This window comes from Salvelinus alpinus, chromosome 2 (genome assembly GCF_045679555.1).
Source record: "Salvelinus alpinus chromosome 2, SLU_Salpinus.1, whole genome shotgun sequence".
Lineage (NCBI taxonomy): Eukaryota > Metazoa > Chordata > Actinopteri > Salmoniformes > Salmonidae > Salvelinus > Salvelinus alpinus.
Window position 1 is genome coordinate 23,651,844 of NC_092087.1, and position 18,652 is coordinate 23,670,495.

The 18,652-nt window shown below is 43.6% G+C and overlaps 1 protein-coding gene across 3 annotated transcripts in view; it reads left to right on the plus strand.

The window, feature by feature from the left end:
* Window positions 1-18,652, plus strand: part of LOC139557124 (cadherin-4-like) — a 344,376-nt gene that overhangs the window by 232,278 nt on the left and 93,446 nt on the right. For 2 of the 3 annotated variants that reach the window (XM_071371506.1, XM_071371515.1), the window contains exon 4: window positions 12,682-12,908. In XM_071371506.1, coding sequence (XP_071227607.1) covers window positions 12,682-12,908 — 227 coding nt within the window. The remainder of the gene's footprint in view (window positions 1-12,681; window positions 12,909-18,652) is intronic. The other variant, XM_071371525.1, reaches the window with a different exon arrangement.

The following is an 18,652-nucleotide window of genomic DNA, read 5'->3' on the forward strand; positions in this document are numbered from 1 at the left end:
GTAGGTGTTGTCGTGGAAAATTGCAAGATTATGTTATAATGCTTGTATTGCATTATAATGTTTTTTTTATTCGACAGAATAGAATATTCTGTTAACTATTGTGTGTGTGTTCCACTGAGGATGGGCCTCTATGAGATAGCACTGACAGAGAAGATTTACGATGTCTTTGGGTGATAAAACCTATAGAGCATTCCAGAGAACATGAGCTAATGGTTCTGTTCTATGCCGTACCAGGGAGAGACGGTTCTAGTTTGGAGTAGGAGGGCCATACACTGGTCTTTACAATGAGAACTGTTGACACAGCAGTAACTGTCTGCTATGTTTTATAGATATCTTTCATACAAATCTTAACCTTTGTGAACTGTTCCTAAGATCTGTGGTTTGTCAGTGTAAGTTGAGAGAGGTGTATCTTGGCTATAAAAGATATTTGTACTTTTCTGTTGGTACTTTTCAATGGTTCATTAGAGATAGCGCATCATTGAAAGTCAAAAAGGCTATTGCAAAGCTCTTATTAAAAAATATGTAGTTTAAGTATAACTCCGACTGGTGTGTGAAGTTTGTAACTCTCCTCATTTGGTAAAGCAGAAATATGCCACCCCAGTGTTCTCAAACTTTTGACCGGTAGTGTACAAAGATGGCAATTTAAAAAAGGTTCAACGAAACGAAGTGCAGCTAGTTTGCAGTCTTTCCCGCTTCAGTTTGAAGTTATTGTGTTAGCTGTGTTGATGGCTAGTTCCTCTGAACAACAGTGTCCTTAAGAGCACATTTTCTATGCTAGGAGAAATCATGCCTCATTAGCTCATTGTTATGCATGTATCCAAATAAATGTCACTAGAAAACAGCTTAAACAAACAGCTACTGTTGATCTTCTTTCTGCGCTGTTTGACTTGACTGTAAGTTAGTCGTAGTTAGCTAGCTAGCTAGCAAGCAAGGGATAAGAATGTTGCCAGCTAGTATGGCAATGGAACAATCAGAACGAACGACTGGGTCTCGTCCATAGATACAGAACAAAAAGACTGAGCGACTGGGTCGTGTCTCTGGCAACCGAACCAATAGAACAAATGACCAGACGGCTTGGGTAGCAACCCTAGATTTGTTTCGGGACTATATCTTGTGGAAGGATGAAATAGTATGAATAAATTCCTCAAAATAACATTTTAATTTAAAATATGTCAATCATTATTTGAATATGTTGGTAACCCGTTGTATAAAAGGGATAATGCCCTCGAAGCCGGTGTTTGGAGTAAATATTGTCACGATTTGCCAGCCCTCGACTTCATCTTGGGACTAACAACACCCGTGCCAATATATCCTCCAAACACCGGCTTCGATGGCATTATCACTTAATTATAAACTGGGTACTTTGGCTCTTGGATGCTGATTGGCTGAATGCTGCAGTACACCACGGGTATGACAAAAAATATGTTTTACTGTTCTAATTACTTTGGTAACCAGTTCACCAACGTGTTGCGTCGTACCTAAGAACAGCCCTTAGCCGTGGAATATTGGCCATATACCACACCCCCTTGAACCTTATTACTTACGTATCTGACTGTGTTACAGATATGTTACACTGTACCTGGATTATTTCCATCACAGTTGAATGGGTGGTATTTGTAGCATTTTCCTTCCAGCTGGATGGTATTTGTAGCATTTTCCTGCTAACTGGATGTGTCAGTAAACATGGCATGGCTCCCCCCACCGCCCAACACCCTCCCTGGCATTTCATCAGATCAAATCAAATCAAATGTATTTATATAGCCCTTCTTACATCAGCTGATATCTCAAAGTGCTCTACAGAAACCCAGCCTAAAACCCCAAACAGCAAGCAATGCAGGTGTAGAAGCACAGTGGCTAGGAAAAACTCCCTAGAAAGGCCAAAACCTAGGAAGAAACCTAGAGAGGAACCAGGCTATGAGGGGTGGCCAGTCATCTTCTGGCTGTGCCGGGTGGAGATTATAACAGAACATGGCCAAGATGTTCAAATGTTCAAAAATGACCAGCATGGTCAAATAATAATAATCACAGTAGTTGTCGAGGGTGCAGCAAGTCAGCACCTCAGGAGTAAATGTCAGTTGGCTTTTCATAGCCGATCATTAAGAGTATCTCTACCGCTCCTGCTGTCTCTAGAGAGTTGAAAACAGCAGGTCTGGGACAGGTAGCACGTACGGTGAACAGGTCAGGGTTCCATAGCCGCAGGCAGAACAGTTTGGGCAGAGATGGGCAGAGAACTGGCCCAGTGCCCTCAGAGACAATCAAAGCTTGCCTATCACAATGACACGCCATAGCACCATCGCCTAGTCCACGCATGTTCTCATGCCAACCAACCCGCTGTCACAGGGACACAGGGCCACTGGTACAGACATGCCCTCAGAACCCTGCGCCTTTCTTATGCTAAAATACACATACACAGATACACACAAACACACACACAGCTGCAGGACACACACACAGCCTCAGAACACACAACCCTACAGCGAGCCTCCCAGGACATGCTGCAAGAGACCTACTTAAATGGCAACAATTAGCCTGTTCTGTTTAAGCAAATTGGAGCCATTGGCACAATACAGCCTGCTCTTTGGTGGCACGGACTGGTTATGTTGGACATAGAACCATGCGGTTTCTCTGTCTGGGGGATACTGCAAACTGTGTGACGGTTGGCTCATGATTGATCTTACATCTGAAACTTTAAAATAGTGAAGAAGTGAGCAGTTAATCATTCATTGGTTGGATATGAATCTCTCTCTCCACATGGCAGAGACTTGCTGTGCTATGCAGAGCTTCATCCCAGCACAGAGAAGCTGGATTGGATTGTGTTTGTCTGTTACTGTAAGATTTATGCACACATTGTCAAAATGATGTTTGCCATTCCTCCATTACACGTACAATTACTCTCCGGGCGAAACAGCAACCTAATTTGTGTGATGTGTGCCACAGTTATTGAAAAGATCTCATGCTTTATTAGTCTGTTGTTTGCTGCATCTTTTGACAGGAAGCTGGGCGATAAATTGCAAAGATGGCTTGATAAAAAGATTGTCGTGCAAAATTCTTCACGGTGGATTTTGAAAAATGGCATCTCCCCAGCTCATAACAGACCATTTGTTCCCAGGGTGATTTATGAAATAAATTTTTCTTGTTATCAGTAGCAGGAGTGTGACTGAGAGATAAGATCAGCGCACAGCCTTTTTAAACAGAAGGAGAAGAGGATTGAGTGTGTGTGTGTGTGTGTGTGTGTGTGTGTGTGTGTGTGTGTGTGTGTGTGTGTGTGTGTGTGTGTGTGTGTGTGTGTGTGTGTGTGTGTGTGTGTGTGTGTGTGTGTGTGTGTGTGTGTGTGTGTGTGTGTGTGTGTGTGTGCGCAAGTCTTTTCTGGGGGGTGTTTCATTAGTTGCTTTAGCAGCACTCACACCTCAGACAAAGTGCTACAGATTGGTCATACCTAGGGCTGTTGTGGTGACCGTATTATCGCCCCGCGTGCAGTCATGGAGGCAGTCAAATTCCATGTGACCGTCTTCTCCAAGCTCTGATGCTGCTGATGGTCATTAGTAGCCTACCAAACTTGCTATCTGCCTGGTACTCAGCACTCTATTGTCTCTCTAATCACTCTGACATCAATGCAAATGTAATCGAAAAGCTAATCAAACACTTCATGAGAGCCCATGAGCTCATGTTGCGCAGCATTTCTATAGGCTATGCAAGTGCGCCAGAAAACAGAGTGATGGCCTTTATTAAAAAGAGGAGGATCCCATCAGCTTTCTATAGGCTATTCCTACTATATTTATTTCTCAACTTTCCTAATATTAAGCACATTGCTTATCTTTACAACACGAGTATAGCCTACCTGGATGGCATGGAAATGAACCATGGGAAAAGCGTCCCCCATTCGCTATTTAAGTGCATAGATTTTTTCCCGCTGCCCCTGATCAATTCTAAAACAAAACAAATGTCACATATATATTAATTAATATATGTAAAGACAAGAATACTGGGTGACAATATTAGCCTATACCACTTTTTTTTGCAAATTTTGGGAATCAATAGTCACATACCTTATGTAGCCTAGCCCATAGGCCTATATGTTTTGATAAGGTTTGTATCACAACTAAAGTGGCCAAATAACTTCTTAAAATTAAGCATATTAATCCGTTTTACAAGGGGTGTAGAGACTAACTGGCATACATAAGCAGCATGTGCAGTTTCAAGTTTGGGGAAGATAATTTTCACCAGTATTTCTTAAAGTATTGGTCGTGAACCTGTTAATGGTGGGTCGCGATGTAAATGTATAATTATTTCATTAATTACTGGAATTGATTTGGCCAAGTTCAACTGCCCTCTCTGCTTAGCAGCTGTCTCTGCTCTAGTTAGCCAGCTGCGCGAGTGGGAGAGGTAGCGGAAGATGCCCGTGTGCTTTGCGATTTACCGGATATTTTTCTGCAGTTTTCTTGAAGATCACTCCGAGACCCTGTGGTTCAAGCCACTGACTTGTTATTCCTCACCGCTGTCATGAAATGGACTCATGCTATCCACAAGTTCTGAATGAGCTCAATCGTCATGAAACGCAAATACAGTGTTGACTTTTTGTCTCTTTCATGCAAACTTAGAGAAATAACGAGGAGCGCCCACAATGTGTTTTGTGTGGGGAAGAGCTTAGTAATGAGTCTCTAAAAACGAACAAATTAATAAAACGACATGTCCTGACCAAACATCCAGGCACTACTGTAACGTAAACTCACCCCATTCCCTACAAATGTGCGCAACCGCAACATTCAAATGAGGCTGCAAAGAAAACTAATGGGACTGTAGCGACTGTGTTGCAATCAAAATCTGGGATGTGAACTACGTTTCTATTCAAACATTGATTGACATGGTGATGGCTCTATAGTATTGGATAAAAGTTGAAAACTGACCCCTCCGACGCTGTACGTTACATTGTGACGTGTCATGGTGTAACGTACAGCACGCATAAAGCAACTAATTCTGTCTTACAGCCTCTCTCCACCAGGTGTAGCACTTCTCTCACCGTTTAAAAACAAGAAAGGGACAGGGACAGGGTAAGGGGGAATACCTAGTCATTTTTTGCATCATCACTGCAAGCTATCATGACTCAAAAGCCACTGTTTACTTCTGAAGATCACTTTAGCACCGCCCTAAAAAACGGATTCAAATTCGACACAAATAGGTATGTAATGACGCATTATATAAACTCTTTATAGTGTTTTATTTACATTTTAGAGGCGGTAAGGTGATGGACAGATCGAGTGAAAAAATCTGTTTCCCTACACGACACCTCTCCTTCTCACTATCACGCAATAGGTTTAGCTTCCCCACGCGTCATTTTTGAAAAGACCCAACAGTGCTCATTGCCTTCTTGAATCATGCAGAGATGGGCATCATGAAGGTTCTCGTCATTGATTATGTTGGAAAGGCGAGAAATTGTGCTTTACAATGGTATTGATATTACAGATGATCTGGAAGTATTACACTTTTTGGGCGCTAAAATAAGGTCAATTGTACAGACCAGCGCGATGTACAAAGTGAGTTAGTTTACATTACATGACGGTAAACCCAGGGAGTTATTTCAGAACAGGGCAGAATGCTTCAGGAAACAGTTCTTCAAAAGTGGAAAAGTAAGTCAACTAATAAGGCATTGTTGTCATTTTATAACAAGTGATGATAAGCAGAAATATGGGAGTACTATCTCTCATAGTAGTAGATGTGAGTTTCTGTTTCAAACAATCCCCTGGACTTTTAACGTTACACAGCTAATAGCCAACGTTAGCCAAATCAAGCTAACTAGCTACTGATAGTGCAACCCTTAGAAACAGTACAGATGAAGATCAAAAATTATCAGGCCTACTGTACATTTTACGGTCTAAATTATTGTTGAACACAGGTCTATGTTGGAACTGTTGCTGTTACAAGTAATCATTTTTATTCTGAACTGGAATAAACTGATTGAAGCAAGATGCTTTTTGAGACAAACACACACAGTTCTGGATTGCTCATCTGCAGCAGGAAGCAGTTTCCTGCCTGACTGAGAAAGCAATAGATTTTCTGATTCAGTTTGGCACCACATACATATGCAAGCCAGGGTTCTCAAGTACAGAAACTGTGTCAATGCTGAGCATGACCTGTGTTGCACTGTCAAAAACGGAGCCCAGAATAGACATGCTTGTTGAAAACTTCAACCAGCCACACACCTCTGATTAGGACTGTGTGTATGTGTTTTCTGGTCTACATCTGTGTGATGTGATCAATCAGTTTATTCCAGTTCAGAATAAAAAATATGTATTTTAACAGCAACAGTTCCAACCTAGACTTTCTTTCAACAATCATTTATACAGTAAGATGTACAGTAGGCCTGGTTATTTTTTATCTATACTGTTACTTAGGGTTGCACTATCAACAAGCCTGTGTGTGTGTGTTCTGTTATACATCTGTGTGATGTGATCAATCCGTTTATTCCAGTTCAGAATGAAATTATTTATTGTATTTTAACCGCAACAGTTCCAACCTAGACAGGTATGTGAGAGAGTTTTTAACGGGGAAAAATAAACAAAAGATATTTATGGGTATTTCATTGTTATTTGTTTTTGTCTATATTGCCTTTTTTTAGGCATAAGGGCAATGAAATGCACTGATATTTACCTATAGTTGCATATTTTCCTAAGCTTGGGTCCCAGGAAAACACAGAAATTCTATATCATTTGGGTCTCAGGCTGAAAAAATTTAAGAACCCCTGACATAGGCCAGTGATTTTGTTGTTCATTAGACCTACTCATCTTGTTGGCTGACGAAAAGTAAATGTGGACAATTCTTCCAATGTCTTCAATATGCTCCTCGTAATTGTATAAGGACATGCGCAGTGGCGTCCCCAATGTGTCTGACTTGTAGCCTGTGAGAAAGACCTGATCACGTGATGGAGAGCCATGTGAATGAGAGATGCTTCGGAGAGCGCAGGGCACAACGCACCACTCCTGGCCAAGGGCACAACGGCCACTGGCCACAAAAGGCATGGATTTGTTTAGGGAGCATTACGGCCACACAAAGGGGATGCCGCTGTGAAATTCGAGGCATTATCAAGTGCTTGTCAAATTGTGAATGAGAGACTGATGAGGTGTGTACAGCCTGTGCAAAAAAACAAAGCAGAACTCATGCCTTTCAAGCAACGTTTTTCATTAGAGTCTCATCACGCAGCCTTACAATGAATTAAAATTCAAAACATTTAGCCCAACATTTGTAGAACAGCTAAAGTTACATTAATAACTCTAAATTAAGCATATAGGAGTTGTCGCGATCGCTGTCGTCGTGGAAATGACCGGACCAAGGTGCAGCATGGTGAGCGTACATTTCCTTCTATTGATAAATGTCGCCAACAAAACAAAGAACAAGGAAACGACCGTGAAGCTTACTTAGGCTATAATGCCATTAACAAAGACAACTACCCACAAATACAAAATGAAAAAAGGCTGCCTAAGTATGATTCCCAATCAGAGACAACGATAGACAGCTGTCCCTGATTGAGAACCATACCCGGCCAAAACACAGAAACAAAGAACATATAGTTTCCCATCCGAGTCACACCCTGACCACCAAACATAGAGAATAAAAAGATCTCTACGGTCAGGGCATGACAGTTCTCCCCCCCAAAGGTGCGGACTCCGGCCGCAAACCTGACACTATAGGGGAGGGTCCGGGTGGGCATCTACTTCGTTGGCGGCTCTGGTGCGGGACGCAGACCCTGCTCCACCTCTGGCTCCCCCCACTTTGGTGGCGCCTCTGGTGCGGGAACCCTCGTCGCCGACCCCGGACTGGGGACCCTCGCCGCAGGCCCCGGATTGGGAACCCTCGCCGCGTTCCCGGACTGGGGACTCTCGCCGCGGGCCCCGGACTGGGGACCGTCGCCGGGGGCTCCGTACTGGAGACCGTCGCCGGAGGCTCCGGACTGGAGACCGTCGCCGGAGGCTCCGGACTGGATACCGTCGCCGGAGGCTCCGGACTGGGGACCGTCGCCGGAGGCTCCGGACTGGATACCGTCGCCGGAGGCTCCGGACTGGGGACCGTCGCCGGAGGCTCCGGACTGGAGACCGTCGCCGGAGGCTCCCGACTGGAGACCGTCGCCGGAGGCTCCGGACTGGAGACCGTCGCCGGAGGCTCCGGTCTGGTGACCGTCGCTGCAGGCTCCGGACTCACCAGGCTGGGGAGACCTACTGGAGGCCTGGTCCATGGAGCAGGCACAGGTCGAACCAGGCTGTGGGGGAGCACTGGAGATCTGGTGCTTAAAGCTGGCACCACTCGTCCTGGCTGAATGCCCACTTTGGTCCGGCACGTGCGGAGCGCAGGCACAGGACGCACTGGGCTGTGATAGCGCACCGGAGACACAGTGCGCAGAGCCGGCGCAGGATACCCTGGACCGAAGAGGCGCACCGGAGACCAGGAGCGCTGTACTGGCACAATCCTGCCTGCCTGGATGCCCCCTCTAGCACGACACATGGGGAGAGCTGGCTCAGAGCGCACCGGCTGTGAACATGCACTGAAGACACCGTGCGCTTCACCGCATAACACGGTGCCTGACCAGTACCACGCTCCCTATCGTGAGCACGGGGAGTTAGCTCCGCCAACTTCCCCGTGTGCCCCCAATTTTTTTGGGGGGGGGAGTGGCTTCCCGGTCTTCCTTGCCAGCCGTGACCCTGTGTAACTCTGCTTCCGCCTTCCTCGCTGCCTCTGCCTGCTTCCACGGCAGGCTCTCGTGTCCTGACATCACCTCCTCCCAGGTCCATGATGTCCTCCACTCTGTTTGCCCCTCCTGGCCATGCTGCTTGGTCCACTTGTGGTGGGTAGTTCTGTCACGATCGCTGTCGTCTTGGAAATGACCGGACCAAGGTGCAGCATGGTGAGCGTACATTTCCTTCTATTGATAAATGTCGCCAACAAAACAAAGAACAAGGAAATGACCGTGAAGCTTACTTAGGCTATAATGCCATTAACAAAGACAACTACCCATAAATACAAAAGGAAAAAAGGCTGCCTAAGTATGATTCCCAATCAGAAACAACGATAGACAGCTGTCCCTGATTGAGAACCATACCCGGCCAAAACACAGAAACAAAGAACATAGAGTTTCCCACCCGAGTCACACCATGACCAACCAAACATAGAGAATAAAAAGATCTCTACGGTCAGGAGGACAGGAGTAGCTATTTCTTTGTTAACTGCTCAACACAGGATAGCCACATGTGCGCACTCCCTCAAAACGGTTGGAGAAAATATTATTTATATTTTATTCAGCTTTGTTCAGTTGAATTCTTCATACTATAAAATTATATAAAATAATGCCACGGAATTCTAAGCAAATCTTGTGTGCTAAATTAACTAGTGTAGCCCACCGCCATTTGGTATAGCCCGATCAGGACCTAACATAAGGACAACGCAGAGTATGCTATTCTGTTCTTCTGAAATAGACTACATTTTCTTCATATCATTCTTCTTTATACCTGTCTAAAATAAATTATGGATTTATTGTGAAGGTGTAGGCCAGATATCATCATTCTCTCGACCTTTGCCTCCCCCGTTCGTACGGGAGTTGCAGCGATGGGATATGACTGTAACTACCAATTGGGGTAGTTCTCGTGACTTGGCAGCAACAAGATGTTGAAAAGTAAAAGGACTTGACATCGATGTCAAATTGTTTTGGCTGAAATTCTTAACCTAACGAGTCTCCCTCCCGGATCCGGGATCCTCATCATCAAAAAAGCTGACTAGCATAGCCTAGCCTAACGCGACAGGGATATCATATAATATAATTTTCATGAAATCACAAGTCCAATACAGCAAATGAAAGATAAACATCTTGTGAATCCAGCCATCATTTCCGATTTTTAAAATGTTTTACAGCGAAAACACAATATATATTTATATTAGCTCACCACAATAGCCAAACACACAACGCCATGTTTTCACCATGTTTCCACCGCATAGGTAGCTTTCACAAAACCAACAAATAGAGATCAAATTAATCACTAACCTTGAACAACTTCATCAGATGACAGTCTTATAACATCATGTTATACAATACATTTATGTTCTGTTCGAAAATGTGCATATTTGAGGTATAAATCGTAGTTTTACATTGCAGCCACCATCACAAATAGCACCAAAACAGCCAGAATACTTAGAGAGAAACTTGAAATAAATAAATACTCATCATAAAACATTTATGAAAAATACATGGTGTACAGCAAATGAAAGATAAACATCTTGTGAATCCAGCCAATATTTCCGATTTTTTAAGTGTTTTACAGCGAAAACACAATATATATTTATATTAGCTCACCACAATAGCCAAACACACAACGCCATTTATTCACCGCCAACATAGCTTTCACAAAACCCAGAAATAGAGATAAAATTAATCACTAACCTTTGGACAACTTCATCAGATGACAGTCTTATAACATCATGTTATACAATACATTTATGTTTTGTTCGAAAATGTGCATATTTAGAGCTACAAATCATGGTTTTACATTGTGAATACGTAGCCACAATGCACCATATTGTCCGGAGATATTTTGGACAGTCACCTAATCTAACCAAAGAACTCATCATAAACTTTACTAAAAAATACATGTTGTACAGCAAATGAAAGATACACTGGTTCTTAATGCAACCACTGTGTTAGATTTTTAAAAATAACTTTAGTACAACATACAGCATGCAATATTGTGAGACAGCGCACTACAATTCTCCGCCTTGTTGGAGCCAACTTAAAACACAAAAATACGAAATAACATCATAAATATTCTCTTACTTTTGATGATCTTCCATCAGAATGCTGTGCAAGGAGTCCTAGTTCCAGAATAAATCGTTGTTTGGTTTTAGAATGTCCATTTCTTCTGTCGAATTAGCAACTTTGGCTAGCCATGTGGTGGGCACATGTCCAAGAAATAGTTGCGCCTGGAACGAAAAATTCCAAAAGTCCCAATAAACGTTGAATAAACTGGTCAAACTCGGTTGAAAAATCCTACTTCATGATGTTTTTCTCATATGTATCCAATAAAATCAGAGCCGGAGCATTTCGTCGTGTATACGTAATGCATTTCAGAAGACAATGTGGAGTTCCCCTGTGCGCAGTTGAAAACTGACAAAAGAGCGGACCTGTCACTCCAAAAGCTCTCATTCGGCCTGACATCAAGCTAGACACCCCATTCAACCTTCTACTGCCTGTTGACATCTAGTGGAAGGCCTATGAAGTGCATACAGATCCATAGATATAAGCCAGTTGAATAGGCAGGCCCTGACACAGAGCCCCATTTTCAGAATTTTCACTTCCTGTCTGGAAGTTTGCTGCCAAATGAGTTCTGTTTTACTCACAGATATAATTCAAACAGTTTTAGAAACTTCAGAGTGTTTTCTATCCAATAGTAATAATATGCATATTGTATGATCTAGAACAGAGTACGAGGCCGTTTAATTTGGGCACGATTGTTTCCCACAGTGAAAACAGCGCCCCCTATTAACAAGAAGTTAAATCTAAATTGAAAGTACTGCTTCAAAACATATAAAAGCTTTAATTACTACTCGGAATGTAAAGATAAGGTATTTATGTTGAACATTCAGTCTGCACAGCTTTGGATTTTTCCCTCAGATTTCATATTGGTTGAGATGGCAGCTTGATGTCATCTGTCATTGCAGCATCCATATCAAAGTGATCCACACCATTTCTCTCCCCACCCATTGAGGAGAATGAAAATCCTTTACGCAGAGAAAATACTGATGTTTGAGGGAATGATGTAGAATATCTGAGCACTTATGCATTGGGTTGTGGGTTCCTATGTCGAGATGTAGAGTACCTGTGCAGAATCTGATCTCTCTCTCTCTCTCTCTCTCTCTCTCTCTCTCTCTCTCTCTCTCTCTCTCTCTCTCTCTCTCTCTCTCTCTCTCTCTCTCTCTCTCTCTCTCTCTCTCTCTCTCTCTCTCTCTCTCTCTCTCTCTCTCTCTCTCTCTCTCTCTCTCTCTCTCTCTCTCTCTCTCTCTCTCTCTCTCTCTCTCTCTCTCTCTCTCTCTCTCTCTCTCTCTCTCTCTCTCTCTCTCTCTCTCTCTCTCTCTCTCTCTCTCTACGGGTGCATTGTCACCTTCAAACCCACATCTTGTCTGTGAGGCGGAAAGACCACAGACACCCACAATGCTACCCTCCTCCTCCTCCTCCTCCTCCTCCTCCTCCTCCTCCTCATACACCTAGGCCTCTGGAGGGGGAAGGAAGGAAAGTGTGTGACGAGGAAGGTCCTCACAATGCTCTCTCATTCTCTCATTCTCCATTCAGGCGGAAGACCCGAAATGTCATTTAAGATTGTGTTTCGTGGCAGCATGTTGAAGGGGAAACTTGATTGAGAATGATAAAGAGCTTCACAGTCTGATGCATTAATGTGACATAGCTTCCATGTAGCCCCACCTCCCCTTGAAAACCAAGGAAATACAGATGTCTTTCTTGCGTCTATTTTGGTTTCAGTGGAGAGTCAAAGTTGTCTTCACCTCTGAAGATAGGATGAGGAGAGATATTACTTTAGGAAGGTGGAAAAGCTATGCTAGTATTTCACAACAGATACATGTCACCAGATGTGTCACCTCATCCCCTAAATCTTACCACTGCGTTCCCCCCCAACCCCCCCCTCTCTCTCTCTCTAGTGAAGTTTGAGGACTGCCAGCACAGTAAAGCGGGGGGCTTCGAGAGCAGTGACCCTAACTTCAGTGTGCGCCCTGACGGCTCGGTGTACGCGGAGCAGGAGGTGGCCAACCTGTCAGAACCGATCCAGTTCATGGTGACCGCCCGCGGAGGTCATGACCCTCACATCTGGGAGACCACGGTCAAGCTGGCCTTGGTTGGACACCAGCCCTCTGTCCCTGTGAGTCAGGTAAACATATATACACTGCTATCATTTACACTGCAGTTAAACAGACACATACCTAAAGTTTGCCTCAGGTATACACACCGACACACCCCTGCTACTGACATACTGTACTGTATCTCAGTTGTACATTTGCATGGAAACATATTTATACACTTCAAAACCTCTAACTGCCTCTCAGGTAAGATCAGTTTTCAATGATCCTCAAGTACATTATATAAAACCACATTATTTCAGGTTCTGCTTTTCAATATCATTAACAGGAATTTCTCAGGGAACAACCTACTGTATTATTTGCTTTTCCAAATATAAGATGTTGAATAGCCTGAGGCTTAATGCTTACTCCAGGTCATGTTTTTAATCATAGAAAACTTCCAATAATAGTGTAAAGCAGTTGCAGAGCTGGGATTAAAATTCTGCCAACTCCTCACAGCACATTAATGAAGAGCATGAAATAATTTACATTGATTAAGCTAATGTTCCAGTCTGTCGGAGGGAGACATGGGGGAGCCAGGTGACATTGTAGCAGCACTATGTAAAAATGTTCCCACATTAAGAGAGCAACAGAGAGATTCAATAATAGAACAAGAAATGTTATAGTAATCGAAGGAACATTTGAAAACCAGTAACATGTTTTAAATTGATCAATTTTTGTTGCAAGCCCTTACAACTAGGTACCTTCCAGACACTTTTCTTTCTGATACAGCGGTGTGTAATTTTGGTCAGCAGGTGATTCCGAACTGAAAAATTGCTTTTATGCCCTGTAGAAAAGTTGTCAAAAGTAAATTGAATTGCTTCATTAAAATTAAATGTACAGTCGTGGCCAAAAGTTTTGAGAATGACACAAATATAAATTTTCACAAAGTTTGCTGCTTCAGTGTCTTTAGATATTTTTGTCAGATGTTACTATGGAATACTGAAGTATAATTACAAGCATTTCATAAGTGTCAAAGGCTTTTATTGACAATTACATGAAGTTGATGCAAAGAGTCAATATTTGCAGGGTTGACCCTTCTTTTTCAAGACCTCTGCAATCCGCCCTGGCATGCTGTCAATTAACTTCTGGGCCACATCCTGACTGATGGCAGCCCATTCTTGCATAATCAATGCTTGGAGTTTGTGGGTTTTTGTTTGTCCACCCGCCTCTTAAGGATTGACCACAAGTTCTCAATGGGATTAAGGTCTGGGGAGTTTCCTGGCCATGGACCCAAAATATCGGTTTTGTTCCCCGAGCCACTTAGTTATCACTTTTGCCTTATGGCAAGGTGCTCCATCATGCTGGAAAAGGCATTGTTCGTCACCAAACTGTTCCTGGATGGTTGGGAGAAGTTGTTCTCGGAGGATGTGTTCATGGCTGTGTTCTGAGACAAAATTGTGAGTGAGCCCACTCCCTTGGCTGAGAAGCAACCCCACCCATGAATGGTCTCAGGATGCTTTACTGTTGGCATGACACAGGACTGATGGTAGCGCTCACCTTGTCTTCTCCGGACAAGCTTTTTTCCCGGATGCCACAAACAATCGGAAAGGGGATTCATCAGAGAAAATGACTTTACCCCAGTCCTCAGCAGTCCAATCCCTGTACCTTTTGCAGAATATCAGTCTGTTCCTGGAGAGAAGTGGCTTCTTTGCGGCCCTTCTTGACACCAGGCCATCCTCCAAAAGTCTTTGCCTCACTGTGCGTGCAGATGCACTCACACCTGCCTGCTGCCATTCCTGAGCAAGCTCTGTACTGGTGGTGCCCCGATCCCGCAGCTGAATCAACTTTAGGAGATGGTCCTGGCGCTTGCTGGACTTTCTTGAGCGCCCTGAAGCCTTCTTCACAACAGTTGAACCGCTCTCCTTGAAGTTCTTCATGATCCGATAAATGGTTGATTTAGGTGCAATCTTACTGGCAGCAATATCCTTGCCTGTGAAGCCCTTTTTGTGCAAAGCAATGATGACGGCACGTGTTTCCTTGCAGGTAACCATGATTGACAGAGGAAGAACAATGATTCCAAGTACCACCCTCCTTTTGAAGCTTCCAGTCTTATTCGAACTCAATCAGCATGACAGAGTGATCTCCAGCCTTGGCCTCGTCAACACTCACACCTGTGTTAACGAGAGAATCACTGACATGATGTCAGCTGGTCCTTTTGTGGCAGGGCTGAAATGCAGTGGAAATGTTTTTTGGGGATTCAGTTCATTTGCATGGCAAAGAGGGACTTTCCAAATAATTGCAATTCATCGGATCACTTTTCATAACATTCTGGAGTATATGCAAATTGCCATTATACAAACTGAAGCAGCAGACTTTGTGAAAATTTATATTTGTTACATTCTCAAAACTTTTGGCCACGACTGTATAGCCATGAAAAACTAAATAATGGAAATGTATAATTCCAGATAAGGGATTTCTCCAACTCTGCTTTAGAAACAAACAAAAAATTCAGCAACAAAAAAGTCCTACAGCAAATGTTCAGACTCCTGCTCCGTCTGACTGCGCCACATCTTTTAACCCTTTACAGCCCTAAACACATAGCCCATTTGATGTCGGTTAGCCACTGTATTGGGTCATACAGACAATAATTCCAGGAAAAGCTTGGTGAATGGTTCATAAAGGAGAGAGAGAGAGAGAGAGAGAGAGAGAGAGAGAGAGAGAGAGAGAGAGAGAGAGAGAGAGAGAGAGAGAGAGAGAGAGAGAGAGAGAGAGAGAGAGAGAGAGAGAGAGAGAGAGAGACAGACTGTCCTTCCCGCTGGTACAGTAGTATTCCCTCCAGTGTGACCCACAATGACAAACGGGCTCAGAGGACATGCTGATGTGGCATAGAACAGGGTTTCCCAAACTCGGTCCTGGGTGCACTGTCCTTCCCGCTGGTACAGCTGTATAGCACTATACAGCTGATTAAAATAAGCTTGATGATGAGTTGGTTATTTGAATCAGCAGTTTAGTGCTAGGGCAAGAACCAAAATGTGCACAGGGGGGTTGGCGACACTACCCCAGGTGCTTTAAAATACAGCAACTGTAGGGTAATGCCTTGTATACAGAAATGCTTATTCCCAGATTCAACAATAGAAACTACTCAGTGAGAAGTAGATTGATGTTATTAAAGTATTGACTATATATAGAAAGAAATAAAGTCACACACTCTAATTATGCTCCCAAACAGTTAATGGGTATAGCAACTATATAATAAACCATTCAATGTTTGGGAGCATAATTAGAGTGTGTGACTTTCTTTCTTTCTTTTTAATAGTTTACTCTTCGTTAGTCGGCACCTCTATAAAACATTTTTGGGTGGGTGTGCAACATCTTATATCTTTTACCATAAAAGTATTGACCGCAACACAGAAATGTTGTGAAGACACACAGACATTGAAATGTGCGAAATGCTGTGGCAGAGTTGCTGCGTCATTTTGGCTACTCTGTGTCAATAGTGCTGAAAGGGAGAGGGGAAAATAATAAGATTACCTATGACCACTACACACCGAAACATGTCATCACAACAATACAATGTAAACGTTGCTAAACCATCCTACAGATATTAGGTGATTAAAAGACAGACAGCTCCATTACGAGGTAAGTGCATATATTAAGTTTCAGAGCTGACGTGTACAGGGACTCAATGGACTCCTCGATTATTATGTTCTATTAATTGTTGGCTCGATTGACCTCTTCCTAGATTAACTGTGCATAGTGCTTGGTGTATGTGTTGGTGTGTGCATTATAGCTTATCTATTTGTATTGGATGTACATTTATATATTTGAATATGATCATAGTTTGGCTGCCTCCTGTTTAAGTCTGAGGTGTTAGTAGTGTCATTCTGGCTGTGAAGTCCCTCAATGCAGGTTATGTACAGTACTCACACTATGGTGCCAGTCTACTGACTCAATATGCATATACCCCCAGCTGATTTCATGTTGCTCTGGCCTGCCTTTTCATGCAGTTATGCACCAGTACTCTGGGAGCCTGATGGTCCAAAAAGTGTTAGCACTTATTTGATTTGCATTAATTTCCCTCTTCCCCAGACTAACTGTTTGTGTTAGATTAGAGCAAAAAGCCATAGTGCGGAGGAGTTTAGGACCTAGAGTCTAACTGGTCCGTGAGGAGGCAGTAGAGGATATGGCAGTGAGGTCATGATGACTAGTCTATGCTGTGATTGCAGCCCCGTTCTACATCCATAAGAGGAATGCATCAATAGTCATAGCAGCTTCCTAAAATGTACTTGATTCAGTAAGATGTGAAATTTGAGATACTTCTCTTCTCTTGATTTTCCTACCCTCACATCCTGTTCACCACAGATCACCACTCTGATCAGCTCTCATCAATGATAACCAGTGTGGAAGGCTAATGGAAAAATAGAAAACATTAAATTACATGTCTTGAGATCAACAGTGAATGGAGGATGGGAAACTAGCACATACTTGATATTGTGTAATTGAAAGTCCCTGTTTAGTGTTGCCTTCTACTCTTCAGAACGATAACCTCCAGATGTCAGCTCCAGGGCTGCGGGGCTGACTGATGCCCCAGTGACATGCAGCCTGTCTAGGAGGCGAGAGCAGCCATCTGTCCTGCCCTCTAGCTCTGGGCCTGGGGAGCTCTGGGCAGTTCTGGGACTGATTTCACACTCACTGATTTCCTGCTTGCACACACACATTCACACTCACACACACATACACATGCATGCATGTGTACACACAGGCGGCAGGTAGCCTAGTGGTTAGAGCAGTGGGCCAGTAACTGTGAAGTTGCTTGTTCAAATCCCTGAGCAGAAAAGGTGAAAAATCTGTTGATGTACCCTTGAGCAAGGCACTTAACCACAATTGCTACAGGCTCACTGTTGATCATGGCAGACCCTGGCTGTGACCCCACTCTCTGAGGGTCTCAGGGAGAGTTGGGATATGCAAAAACACATTTCAAATTTACACATGCACATTTGTGAAATAGGACAAATTTAAGCACCTACCAAACTATTCTTATTATCCCCAACCTACCTTTCTCACAGCAGAAAAGGCCTGTTCCAGTTTCCTCTTTTTCCTTTGTAATTATGATGATGTTTGTCATCGTGCCAGCTTCACAGGGCTGTCATTTGCCATGCTGTTTGGAGTGTGAGCAATGTGGCCCTGCTGCAGTGGTATCATCCATAGACAGACTCTGAATAAAGAGGTCCTCTCTGCTCTGTTGTGTCTGCCTGGCACTGTGTTTGGAGGAATGTGGGAGTTTGCCAATGCAACGCCGATCGGATGTATCGACCACATTATCAGCTGTCCTGATGTTTCCGCTTTCCCCAGCAGGCTGAGGCGCTGATAATGATGGAGAGCAGCAGCGCTGTGTGTGTTATTCAACAGATAGCTGGGGCTGCCGATACGGACAGGGAGTGAACACATGGGGTAGAAACAGGGGGTCTATGCAGAGACAGGGAAGCCTTGGAGCATCATGGGTACCATCCTTACTAATCCTCACCTATCAGCATGTTTCCATATAGACTTTTTCTCCAGCTACTCCACCCTCTCTGCCTTCTATAAATATATTATAGGATCTCACTTTGGAATTTGACCTGTCTTTTCTTCCCCCTTTCTCCTTCTCTTTGTCTATGTGAAACACACACACACACACACACACACACACACACACACACACACACACACACACACACACACACACACACACACACACACACACACACACACACACACACACACACACACACACACACACACACACACACACTAATTCCACCTACCACCCATGAAAGGAATGGCACACTCCCAT